The 13,715-nt window shown below is 42.2% G+C and overlaps 1 protein-coding gene across 2 annotated transcripts in view; it reads right to left on the reverse strand.

Annotated features, from left to right (window-relative positions):
- antxr1d (ANTXR cell adhesion molecule 1d) overlaps positions 1-13,715 on the reverse strand; it is a 67,069-nt gene that overhangs the window by 40,671 nt on the left and 12,683 nt on the right. For both annotated transcript variants that reach the window (XM_034184174.1, XM_034184173.1), the window contains exons 2-9: positions 12,037-12,108; positions 11,881-11,952; positions 10,503-10,584; positions 10,014-10,044; positions 9,862-9,929; positions 3,897-3,965; positions 3,740-3,820; positions 3,605-3,665 (exon numbers count right to left, since the gene is read on the reverse strand). In XM_034184174.1, the coding sequence (XP_034040065.1) occupies positions 3,605-3,665; positions 3,740-3,820; positions 3,897-3,965; positions 9,862-9,929; positions 10,014-10,044; positions 10,503-10,584; positions 11,881-11,952; positions 12,037-12,108 (536 nt within the window). The remainder of the gene's footprint in view (positions 1-3,604; positions 3,666-3,739; positions 3,821-3,896; positions 3,966-9,861; positions 9,930-10,013; positions 10,045-10,502; positions 10,585-11,880; positions 11,953-12,036; positions 12,109-13,715) is intronic.

The following is a 13,715-nucleotide window of genomic DNA, read 5'->3' on the forward strand; positions in this document are numbered from 1 at the left end:
TGGTGACCCTGTACACACATGAGCAGCCGAAAGGACAACAGCGTCTCATCTAAACAGCTAAGTATGAACTGAAAAAGTCTCAATCTGTGCACAGAAACACACACACATTCACCCCGATGGGGTTAAAGGTCAGTGCTGTCAGACATGCGCGGCAGGCAAGGGCTGCTGGTGGCTGCCGAACTGGACAACACATGTTGCTGCCCTCTCCTCTCTGTCTTCTTCTGACCTCTGTGCCAACATGTCCATTTACATCTAAACTGGGACGTTTGACGAGGTACGGCTTTCTGAGCACACACACATGTCCAGGCATGCACGCATGCAAGCAGACGGCGGGTGTAGTGCTTGTCCGAATGACGGCTCTTCAATCACGTTAGTGCGACGGGACAGTGACGGACAGGGAGGGGTGCTGAAGGAAGGGACAACAGCGAGGAAAGGGTCAGACATTAATGAAAGCAGCAATCTCTGCTGTCACGTTGGATCTGACGGCCGATTCTCACTGTCCTCTCAGCGCGTAAATGTGTGCGTGCCGAATCAGTGCTGTCACGTCTGATAGTGCGGCCCAACGTTCAATGTCCGGTCTGATGGCCTGTTTGTAGGCTGCACGGCCCGGTCACTTCACATCAGTGTGAGAGACGTGTGCGTGCGTGTGCAAAGCATGTGCACTGTGGGAGCACATATCAGGCAGGGACAGAGAGACAGTCACAGGCCCCGTGCACGGTGTCAGTTCATCCAGACGGATTCATTCAGACGGTTTAATTCAATGCCGTGACAAAACCTGTCCACGCGCTTAAGTGATGAGCACTTAATCATAAGATTATGTCAAATTATAGCAACAGCTGTGAGGAACGGCAGAAGAGCCACTTATTTCTCCACTGTACAATTTAAAGCTCCATAACGCAGCACAAGACACAAGACACGGGTGCAAAAAAAAAAAAAAGTAATGTGGTATATGCAGCACTATGTAAAAATATTAGGCACAATTTAAAACACACACACACACACACACACACACACACACACACACACACACACACACACACACACACACCACACACACACACACACACATACTCAATAAAGAATGAAAAAGATCTCTATAAGTAACCACATGGTTTAACAAGAGTTGTATTGTGGTCACGCGATCATTCATGAGTTTTGCTGTTTGTTATCTTTGTGGAAACGTGCACTGGGTTGTTATCTTAGAAACTAATCAGGCTTTACGAACCAGAAAGGGGCTGTTACTTTCTTTAATAAAACAATTTGTTTAATACATTATATAAAAAAATCACTGTTTTGTGTATGTGTGTGTGTGTGTGTGTGGGTGGGGGGGGGGGGGGTGTTGTTTGTTTTGAAAATAAACATCTGGAAATTTGAAGCTTGTTGTTTGTTTTGGTTTTATATAAAAACACATTAAATATGACATTTATTCAGAAACACTCGGGTGCTTAAGACTTTGCACAATACAGCAACCCTCTGAACAACCACCCTGTTTATATATTTATATATTCTTGCTTCATCATTAGTAACCAGAAAATCAAATCTGAAATAAATAAATAAATAATCATCCATCCATCAATTTTCTATACACGTTACTCCAATTAAGGGTCATTGGGAGGGCTGGAGCCTATCCCAGCAGTCATAGGGTGTGAGGCGGGGGTAGAGCTAGACAGGACGCCAGTTGTCACAGGGCCCAAATAAATAATAATAAACTATTTAGTTAATTTTAATATCATTTTATTAGTAACAGAAACGGTCTCGGCCCTCAACTTTATATAAATTCTGGGTCTGTTAGTGAAGCTTAGGGCTAGCGGCCTCCGATCACCTTAGTATTTTCCTGTCGATTACTGCTGATGAATTATGCCTGCTGATGAATTAAACCTAGGTGTGTATTTTCCAGCACACTGATTCTGCTCTGTTTCTCTCTGTCCAAGTTACGGATAGTGGGATGGCTACAGAACCCAGGATGCCGGACTGACAGACTACACACTGCAGTCTGTGTTTGGAATGGGTATTGCCGTGGAACAGACCCACAGGCCTCTGGCACTAACCGCCTGTGTGGACTTCTCATGAAGTACATATTCTTTGTTATTACGTCATGTTGCTTTGATTTCCTGTTTTCCTGTTTCTTCACCTTTGTAAAAACCTTGTACGGTTAGAATGGCCAAAGCAGTGGGTCACCCCCTCTGAGTCTGGTCTGCTTGAGGTTTCTTCCTTAAATCATCAGAGGGAGTTTTTCCTTACCACTGCTGCCTGTGTGCTTGATCTAGCAGTTGGTAAGGTTAGACCTTACTTGTGTGAAGCGACTTGAGGCAGTTTTGTTGTGATTTGGTCCTCTAATATTAGATAAATTGAAATTTGCAGTTGTACTGCTTGGTGCACAACAACACAAAGGCCATTGTCGATGATTATTCAATAATAATGTGATTTGAAATACAGGATGAAATACAATGTTTGCTTTTTGTAAATTGTAGGAAACAACAGAAATATTATGCACCTCTCGAAAGTGAAACGCCACGTATTTTGCTTCACTACGCATCCATTTCCATTGAATCTTTTTGCTGACAGTTAACCTGGATTTAATTTATTTGAACTGAATTTGGTTACTTTTTATGATTTTGTGTTTATATGGTGTTTTGACTTTTTTTTTTTTTTTAATATATATTCATTTTCATGACTGTTTATAGTTTTATCTTGCTGTTTCTTATCATTTATTTACAGCACTTCTGTCTGAAAGTGCTATAAAAAAGGTTATTACTTCTTTATATGTATTTATATAAATTTGACATTTTACTGCTCACTTGGGGGTCGACGCTTAGGGTTAATGTTTGTACAATATTGTAATGCAGCAATAAAAGCGCCTTGCACACCCCGCACTAACCATGTGTTCCACGCACTGGAAGCGTTCACTTTCGTTAATTAAACCAGAGTTCATCCTTGCTTAAAGTGGGCTCTTGGTTTCCCTAGTTCACTGACCATTACGCTGCTCATCAATCGAAGAGCAAAATGAAGCTGTTGGAGCACATTTGGTGACACGTGAGGTGACACGGTGACGCTTTGCCAGCAGATTAGAATTAAGTACCACATGATGACCACTGTGACTCTTTATTACTTATTTTCATCATTTCACTGAAGTATTTTTGGTGCTCTAACAGTGCTCTCTCATAGCCTGCTCTCCTTGTCTGTCCTTCATATCCCATAATGGATGCTATGTCAGCCGGTTGTCGTGGCAGCGTGGGCTGCAAAAGCACTCTGTTAAGTGAGTCTTAATAAGGTCATGTCAAAGCTCATCCATCTGCCGCTACACTGACTCCTCTCTCTGTTTTTTTTTTATGTTGCTGCCAAGAAGCAGAAGAGCTGGACGTGGCAGAGGAAGCGCTTGAAATGGACAGAATGGCCATTTAGCATATAGGATGTGGCAAACTAGGCCAGTGAAGCAGCCATGCTTAAAGATTCATGGCTAACCCCCCCCTCCCGCCAACACACATGTTGGGATGAAGCGGCTATGCTAATTTCTCCCGGCCATCAATGACAATACGCTCTCTGTCACTCTGCAGTCCTGAGCGTCTGTGCATGTTCTACTTTAGAGGCTTCAGTTGAGCTTTACCTCCTGCACACACGCTGGACGGCTCTGCGGCCAGAATCTCAATGCAGGACTTCTTGATTATCTGAGAGAGAAATAATCACATGATAGTTTGGGAATATAATGTAGTTTTATATATGTGGTATGTATTTGTCGTACCGAGTCAATAATCCCCCCGAGGGCTTCGAAGCCTCCCCACACAGGAAACACGTGGTCCACGGTGTCTGCAATTGTTGCAAGCTAGAAACACATTCAAACAAATATTTTATGCCGGGGTTTGTCTTCTACATAACCAGCGTCTTTGCATGGTTCTTACCTGTGTCTGATTGAATTCTTTAACACCCACACAGTAAACAATGGCTCCCAGTGATCTGGCTCTGTCTGCCTGCAAGGAAAGAACAAACACACAAATGTGGGTATCACATTACCACGGCTGCTTACAAATGAAATTTTTTTAGGTTAAAATAAATTCATTTATGAAAGGTTCTCCCAGTAACCTTGACTTTTAAATTCCTGACCCCAAAAACAATCATGTTCTTGGAGTCAGGCTTTGAAACACACAGCTGGCCATCATTTAGGGCCCCTTCACACATAGTGCGAATACGCACAACTCCAGGGCGACTCACAGCAATAGAGCTTGTATGAGGGCACCACAAAACATTGCGCCGATGGCCAGGTGTGCACGATCCCAGTGTGACGGTTCGTGCGCATGGGAACACAGTGCCAGCAGCTGCATGATGTGTAACCACATCGCGCTGCTGTGAAGAAAAAATAAAAAAATACATGCTGTGACAGTTCCGTTCATGCAGGAACACAGCAGCTTTTCACAGCAGCTGCTGTGAAAATAAAAAAAAAAATAAAAATGACATGCAGGAATTGAACCCGTGCCTTCCAAAAGCTCTGATTTCCAGTCAGAAACTTTACCACTGAGCTACAATCACTGCCCTGTGAAAATTGCGGGAAACTGCCTGATATCAGAAAGGACATAGATGTATAAAAAAAAAAAAACACACACACCATATAAAAACACCGCATTTATCAAGCAGGCAATACAAATATGATCTGTCTGTTCCTCTGTAGATGCCCCATGGTCACTGACGTACAGTTATGAAATGACATGAATGAGAAGCAGTGTGCTCTGATCATGTCCACATCTGCTGATGGCGTCCAGCTGGCCTTGCGTGTGTGTCCTGCCTGACACGTGTGTCTTGTAGAGGGTGCGCCACAGGACTTACACCGCATCATGTGGAACAGAGCTCATGTGGGTGATGTGACAGTCAGATCACCCGCTGCGTGTTATGATCTGATGGTCAGTTTGAACCTGGGGGCAGCCTGTCAATGGGCTGCTTCTGTCGGCGGCCACACCTACTGTTAGCCACACTTGTGGGGCACTTAGACAAATATCACTGCCAGCATGACAGTGATTGTCTGCTGACTGTTGTTGTGTTAATAGTATGAATGGCCACACATTTTCTAAATGCCAAACGAGCAGTGTTAGATGTTCGTGCGTGTCACCTGGAATTTGGCTGACACCTGCCGCAAGAGGGTTTGATGGGCTCTCACAGTGCACACTCTGTCTTTCAGCTGCTGGTGTGCGCAAATAGGTGTACAAGGTGTTAGAAGCAACTACGATTCTACACGTTTTGCATACGATTCCTGCTTCATGTGCACTTTATTCGCAAATCGACCAAATTTGCACTATGTGTGAAGGGGCCCTTAGGAATGTACTGTATTTGCACTTCTGAGCGACCTGGGCGCTCCGCACAAAATTCTCCATGAAGTTGGGGGTGGGCGTTTGCACAAACTCAGCCAAATATTATGTTTGTTGGACTGCCCATTCAATAACATGTCTGATTTCCTCACAAATAAAGAATAAATCATCTGTTTGTGTTTGTTTTCTTTCCCTACCCTTTTTTCAATTATTAAACGTGTTCCTTGTAAGCTGATGTCTGGGGCAGCAATAAATATTGCTCAGCAGCAATAAATATTGCAGCAATAAATATTGCTCCCGGTGTGTAGTGAGCGCCTTGTATGGCAGCACCTTGACATCAGGGTGAATGTGAGGCATAATTGTAAAGCGCTTTGAGCGTCTGATGCAGATGGAAAAGCACTATATAAATGCAGTCCATTTACCATTTAAATAAATAAATAAAGGTGACGTGCATGGTCGGTTTTCAATATTAACCACACTGACAATAATTTACTTCACTGAAACATTGTGCACAGCATTTCTACTAAAACAGAAAACTCTGGCTCTTGTGGAAGCTTAACCCTCTGGGGTTGACGCTGTCGTATACGACGGCTAAGACCAAGCTTTCTAAATTATAAATAACTTTTGAATGATATGAGATAGAAACTTACTTTTTTTTTTTAACTTTTTTTAAGTTAACTCGGTGGACTTTCGAGCCAGCCATTGGCCATCTTTGTACTCCTCATAGAAGCTGTGTGCTGACGTGCGCAATATGAGTGTCCAATCGGAATTGGTTCACCGTCACATGGTTTTCCAAAATACAATCGTAGGGCAGATTTACCTCACGTGAAAAGCCAAAGATCGTTTTCAGGAGTGATGTGTTACTAGTTGACCCGTTTGAATAGCCCCCTGGGTGCTCCAATGAGTACATACTATTAGTATATACTCAGTGTGCCCTGTGCCATTACGCACAGCGATCAGTAAAAGCAGGAGCACACGGAGAGCCTCTGATGACAATCTCACGTGCTCAAACAAAGAGTGTGTAACTATCAGGATTTCTCCACTAGTTTGCATGTGAATGTTACTGGATAACTCTGTTGCTTTCTCTGCGTAAAGCACTGTTTACCATATCAATGGACAACAAAACACATAGACCATTTTGTATATATTGTTCAAAATGTGCATTTGTGTTTATTGTTTGAACCTTTTTGTTGTGCAGTCTTTCACACAGGACCTCAAATTACCTTTATAAAGTGTCAAAACAGTTGTTTATTATAGTTTGCTGTGTGTTTTGAATAAATGTGTGTGTAAAATTATTTTTCGCTTTATTTTTTCCTAGCTTATTGTTGATTGTATACCTTTATTACACTTATAAAACACAACAAAAACATATATATACTGAAAGCACAGGTTGTCTTGAAAAAAAGACACATAAAACTTGATTGTGGGATGCAGGGAGAGCTGTTAACAGCAATAATAAAACATTTATGCCAGGCAAGTGAACTGTCCAAAAAATGCCCTCGGACCCCAAAAGTTAAAAAGCTTTAAAAAATCCAGGGAACTTTGCATTTAAATAATCTGCTTGTTGCTGGCCTTACAAAGCTAGCCATATTGTCACAGAACACTTCCTGTTTCTTGGACAAGCGTCTTTCACAATAAGATTGCAGGACAAATGGATGATGAGAAAAACATTGTGAAAACTCATTGTTTTTTTGCTTCTTACAATATATTGGGGGCCATATTTTAGGAGGGAGTTAATAAAGTTAAATTAAAAAATAATAATTTAATTTGGGGTGGGCGTTGAACCAACTTTTCTTCAAAAAGTGGGTGGGCTGATGCTCGGCCCTGTGCCCTCAGATGTGCGAACAGAGGGGAATTGCTGTTATCATGCTCACAAACAATTTGTCATTTAAAAAATGCTTCCAGTGACCTTCACCTATTTTGACCTCACACAAGATGCTTTGGGATTCCTGAAGTCAGGCTACCAAACACACTACCCAATGTTCATAACAACCAGGCATGTACAGGAGATGTTTGCAGTCACAAACAAATTTTACTTAATAAACGATTCCTTTGACCATCTTACACAAAAAATAATTAGATTCTTGGAGTCATGCTACCAAGCATAGACACCATTGTTATACCCCCATCACACGCATCACTGCATTTCCACAACAGCTACAAAAAACCAGGAGGACCCAGGCAGAACCTGCACAAGTAGATAAAGCAAAGGGCATGGTGCATTTTCCAAGGATGTGGCAGATGTATTCAAACCTTGGAGATGTTCAAAATATGCACGGTGGGGATGTGGATGAATCAGAATGCAGGAAGAATTAAATAACGACATTTTATAGACTGCATTGACTTATTAATGAATTCACTGACGCAGTGCAAAAGTAGCATGAAAAGGGTCACACAGCAGCTGGCTGTGGGCTGCTGTGAGAATGAAATATGCCCCGATCGTTATCCATGGTGCTGAACGCCACCACAAACATTCTGGTGCACCCACCAGCATGCACACATAGTTTGTCTGAGTGTGTGTTTAAACGCAGCCAAAAAAAACAAAAACAAACAAAACAGAAAACATTTCCCAACAAATCGAGGTCTACTTGAAAGCATGAATATCTGAGTGTGTGTTTATAGAGACGGCACGTTGGTGGGAGAACTGTTTTTGTACATCTAGACACAACAACACTTGCAGAGTGAATGAAAAAGTGCAGCACCTGGTGCAGTATGGATAAGGACAGGAAAAAAGCACTGATAATGTGGCTTGCGCACGTGCAAATGTAAGAATGAGCTGCATGTCATACGGCTGTGATCATGCTCGTGGTAAAATAAAAGTGGAAACGTGTTAGACAATGAAATGCCTTGGGACTCCGGCGAGGGCAGTCGCTTGTCTGAGGTAATCGGTGTGAAGAATGAATTGCCCTTTTAGGATCAATAAATTTGTTTGAATCTTGAATCCTGAATGTGAAAACACGGCAAGGATGTACTGTAATCGGGATGAAGTATGAACTTGAAAACGCCATGTTTTTACATTCTGACCATATCCCTGCTGTATTCATCAAATCTTTCAGGAGACAGTGTCTTCTTCATGGTCTACTTCTGATTCTATCCAATACATTTTTTCCACAAACTTGATTGGTTAATCGGTGGAAATTTCAGACCATATAATAATCGGGAGTAACGGTGGCAAAACATATGACCGTTTCACATTTCATGTATTACTCCACGCCTTGACCACGCGCTCTGCTACGCAGATGTCAATATTGACGCTGTCAGTCTCAGAGCGAGAGAAGTCACGTAGCGACGACGATGTCAAAATGGTTTTAAATTAAGATACCATCCGAATGTATTGATGTGAATTCTGATACAGAATTACCATTTCACATTTGATGGATTACTCGCGCCCTGACCACTCTCGATGACTGAATTACTACAAAAAATAAACCATCGCAAACGATGGAATTGGATTAGAATGGAATAAACCCCCGTGTGTCTGATGATTTGTGGACGTTCCTGCTGGATTACGCCGCAAATATCCGTAAAGCTCAATTGCGACCGTAAAACCAGCATGAACGTCCACAAATCATCAGACACAACAGGGTTATTCCCCAAGTTTGATGGAGCCCTTTGTAACAATCAGGCATGTACAGGAGATGTTCATGGTCATAAGCAAATTTTATTTCCAAAAAGCTTCCAATGATCTAGATCTTTGACCTTCTCACAAAAAGCTGTACTGGGTTCTTGGACTCAGGCTATCAAACATACATACCACGGCTATTAACAATCAGACATGTACAGAAGAAGTTAACGCCGTTATGAGCAAATTTCCTTGAAAATTTCTTCCAAAGATCTTGATCTTTGACCTTCTCACACAAAAATGTATTGAGTTTTTGGTGTCAGGCTACATAACATACAAATCAAGTTTGGTAAGAACTAGCAGAAGTTATTGCAATCACAAACAGAGGATGGCTGTGATCCTAATCAGACCCAGCCTCAATAAGTTGATCAGGCAACCAGATTCTGGGTGAAAACTATAAGAGTCTGATAGATGGTGAAAATGATGATAATGCCCCTTTAGGCTTGTTGAAATGAACATTACAATACGCTACTCAGCATACACAGAATTCAGATGACGGCCTGTCTTAAAGTTTAGCGTACATAAACAATCAAATGTATATACGGTTGTCTTAATTTGATGTGTGAAATTATTACATTCAACTAGTAATAATTGTGGATTAATTGCTGTATTTTTTTGTCTGAGGTAATTGGGTGTGATATGAATTGCCCTTTTAGGGATCTATAAAGTTGTTTGAATCTTGAATCTTGAGAACATATATACAGTGGGACATCAAGAAAGTAAGGTGACAGAATTATATGAAGGACTACAGTGATGTTCTGAATTGCAGAATCCAAAGATATTTTCGAGCAGGGATGGACAATCAAGGTTTTTAAATTAGATTTCAGGCAACATCTAAACCTTCCTGCCTTAGCAAATGCAACACAACATCTGCAAATAGTACTTTTCAGATTTCTGGCTGTTGTTTTCACCACCACAGAGGTAAGGGAACAAGAGGCAGCATCTCACCTCTCGTTGAGCCGTGTCAAACTGCCACTCATTCAGCTCTCCGTCCGTCAGGGCGATGATCACGCTGGCTGTACATGGAGGAAAACATCATTTTCACATCCTTTGTCACCGAATGTGAGATAATGATCAAATTCATCACAGAGGGAACTTACCATGCTTCTCCTTGTAGATCTGTGCATTAGCCTGCAAGTACAAAGAGGGCTGTTACACACCGCTGAAGACTGATCCAGTTCAGTCATTTGAAAAGGAGGAAACATTTGGCTTCATTAACATAAGACATGCATGGAATCTGTAATTATCATTAGTAAGACCCTTCGGCTGCTCCCTTGTTTTCACTCGGGGTTTGCCGCAGCAAATCCAAGCTGGATGTGGACCTGCATGTTGATTTTGGCACAGGTTTTATGCCGGATACCCTTCCTGACAACTCCGCATGACATGGGAAATGTGACCAGACGTGGGGTTTGAACTGAGAACCTTCTGCACTGAAACCAAGCGCACTAGCCACTTGGTCACCACCCCCTTTAACCAGCACTCTAAACTCTACACTGCTTAAATTACCCACGTCTGACTGCAGATTGAGGTAATTCAAGTCAGGGTTGTAAAATTTAGGTTGGCTTTTTCAGTCTAATGTGAAATCTTACCATTTCCAGGCCTAAGTTCATAAGTGTGTCTCCGCCAGGTACAACCTTTCTCAGCGCTGTCAGGCCTCCATTGATCGCCTCTCTGTCAGAAAAAACACACACAGCCTGATAAATACATGGAAATAAAGCTGATATATGATATGTTGTTGGGGTTTAGGCTTTGCCTTTCCTTGTGTGTCTTGTCATTTTCCTTCAATGTCAAGTTTGTCTCAGTCTGTCTCAGTGTTGCTGGGCGTGGACTCTGGGTTTCCACCTCCAGCGTGCCCTTCTGATCCTCTGCAGCTGCTGAGTCTCCTCAACTGCACTTTATCGCCAATCAAGCTACTGCAGTATTTAACCGTGGCTCAGACATCCAGACGCTGCCAGATCTTTCAGTCTCCCTTGTGGGACAGATTACTGGCCTTATCTCTGAGTAGATTTTTCATGGTTAGCATTTTTGGTGTTATTTTCCCAGATGTCTGTTTCCCTGTTGTCTGTGTGCCTCAGATCTTCCACGCCTGATCAACTGGAATCCTAGTTGCCATCTGCTGTGCTTCAGTCTTCAGCCACCTGTTTTGATTCACTCATATTTGACTCTTCTGCCTGCCCTGCTCAGCTCTTCCTGTCCTCCGCTGCCGGTGTTGCAGACTGAACAGTCCGCCCCTAAAAATCGGTCCGCCTTTTTGCCTCTGTGCATGCGTCATTTCGGACCACAGAAGCAAGTCTGAGACGGAGTCTCTTCAACCAAAGCAATCAAATAGATTAATGGGATTAGTAACCATCAGATGATAAAGGTAAAAGCTCTTAAATCATTCTAAAGTCAGTTTTAAGCAGAAACGAGGCTGTTTTAAGCAGAAACGAGGCGAAATGAAATGTCCGACGCGCAGTGAATGCATCAGGTAACAGCTCGTTTAGCTGCGGTGCTCTGATCGCTTCCTCCGTCTTTTATGATGAAATAATGCTGAATTTATGTGGAAATGATTGTTGTACAAAAGCTTCAGATATCTGTCGCTGAGATAGATGATGACTGGAGTGCAGTTTGAAGCAGAAACGAGGTGATAATCAGTAAACCGCATCATCAGGGGGGACTGATTTTTTTTTTTTTTTTTTTTTAGGGGGACCGTTTGGTCTGCGACACCAGACCATTCCAGCCAAGCCTGCCTACATCTCACCTACATAAACTGTAAAAACTATCTTTGTCTTTAGGTTGTATCTGCATTCTGGGCCCTATCTGTCACTTCCTGGGTCAACCATAATGTATGTAGAGACTAAACATTGTGTGAATTGAGTTTTCAGCCACAGTTTTTAGCTTGCGGTTAAATTATGTTGCCAAATTCAAATTTATTTACAGCTGCTTGAAATCTGAAAGCAACAAAGACTTGGGGGGAGGTGCTCATACCTGTTCTCGGTCAGTTTCATGATGATGTTTCCTCGTGTGGAGAAGACAATGAAGGACATTCGCAGCATTGGGCTGAGAACAAACGTGTGCCTTACATTATCAAGTGAAAAGAAAACATAAATCATCCAAAGACTTGATGACTAATCCAGCTCATACCTGATAAACTTCTCAGCCAGCTGCTTCACAAAGGAGTAAATCTCTATCCAGTGATTCTTCACGCTTCCAGACCTAAGAAAACAACACAAACTCACTTATTTTATTGGTATAGTGCAAAATCACAACAAAGCTGCCTCAAGGCGCTTCACACAAGTAAGGTCAAACAGTACCAACCCCTAGAGCAAGCACACAGACGACAGTGGTGAGGAAAATCTCCGTCTGTTGATAATGAGGAAGAAACCTCAAGCAGACCAGACCCAAATGGGTGACCCATTGCTTAGGCCATTTTAATATTTACAAGGTTTTTACAGATTGTACAAGAGTTTCTTTACAAACAGAAGAGCAACAAAAGCAGAGTCCTTAATTGAAAATACACTAGAGTCCATCCTGGGTGATACACAGGCGTCTATGTTATGAAGGTGAAAGAAAGCAGTCCTTGAGATTTCTCTGATGTGTAGATCAAAACACGATGTGGGATCAAAAATCACCCCAAGGTTCCTCACTTTGTCAGAGTGATGCACGACGCACGCGTCTAAGTTACATGTGTTAGCTGGTCAAACTGATGTCGATGTCTCGTTGGACCAAACAAAGTTCCTTTTTCAGTTGATCTGCTGCATCAAACTTGACCAGATGCGAAAAGATTAGTTCTCATTTTATGCCCTTTTAATTTGGAGATGTACACGACGACAAGAATGACTGTTAAATTTGAAGCGATGCATTTATCTATCTATCTACACTCAAAAACCGACTCACTGTGTTGGATTTCCATCTAATTAACATATATAGTACTATGTATTAAATTAAATGATCTTGCATGGATGTGCTTTTTTTAGTTGGGCTAAATATATTTATTAGATGGAAATCCTGCACATAACTGAATTAAGTTCATCCAATGAGTCTATCTGTATTTTATATTTTAAAGCATACATTCTTAGGCTTTTGTGAAGCTGAAGGATTTATTTCTGACACATTTGAAGACATTCCTCTGAGTTCACACGCACACACCCACGTGTACTGTGGACACTGTAACCTGTCAGTGGTGAGGGCTGGTTTTGCCTACTACGTGCTGCTGTGTGCACGAGTGTCTCCTTAATGAAGGACGGTCCCAGGGGGCCGCTAATCGGGGCTAATTGCTGCTGGGGCAGAGGGTTATGGTTAGACAGGGACAGATGTAGCAGTCTGTGGCTAACAGCGACCACGTAGTAGGCAGCTGGCCCTGTGTGTGTCTGTTTTTGTGTGCATAGTGTGGGTGTTTATGTGAGTGTGCACATGCACGTGTGGCTGTGAGAGGGAACAGATGGTCCCAGTGAACACAATCAGTCTAACAACAGGTTGGTGGTCTGCAGAGAGAAAAGGCTGTGACATGAACAACGGAGGGGCACTGAAGTAACACCCAGCAGGGTGTAAATGGAGTGTGTGTGTGTGTGTGTGTGTGTGTTGACTGAAGGCTGCAGTGACATCAAACAACTTTGATGCACCTCACATTACAGCACCTTGATAAGCCTGGTACATATGCTAGAATGCTGTTTATTGATTTTAGTTCTGCGTTTAACTCTATTCAGCCACATATTCTTCTTAGGAAGTTGGCACAAATTTAAAGTTAACCCCTTTCTAATTAAGTGGTATTATTCATTTTTGACGGATCGACCACAGCAAGTGAAAATAAACGGAACACTTTC

Source organism: Thalassophryne amazonica, chromosome 13 (genome assembly GCF_902500255.1).
Source record: "Thalassophryne amazonica chromosome 13, fThaAma1.1, whole genome shotgun sequence".
NCBI classification, from domain to species: Eukaryota; Metazoa; Chordata; class Actinopteri; order Batrachoidiformes; family Batrachoididae; genus Thalassophryne; species Thalassophryne amazonica.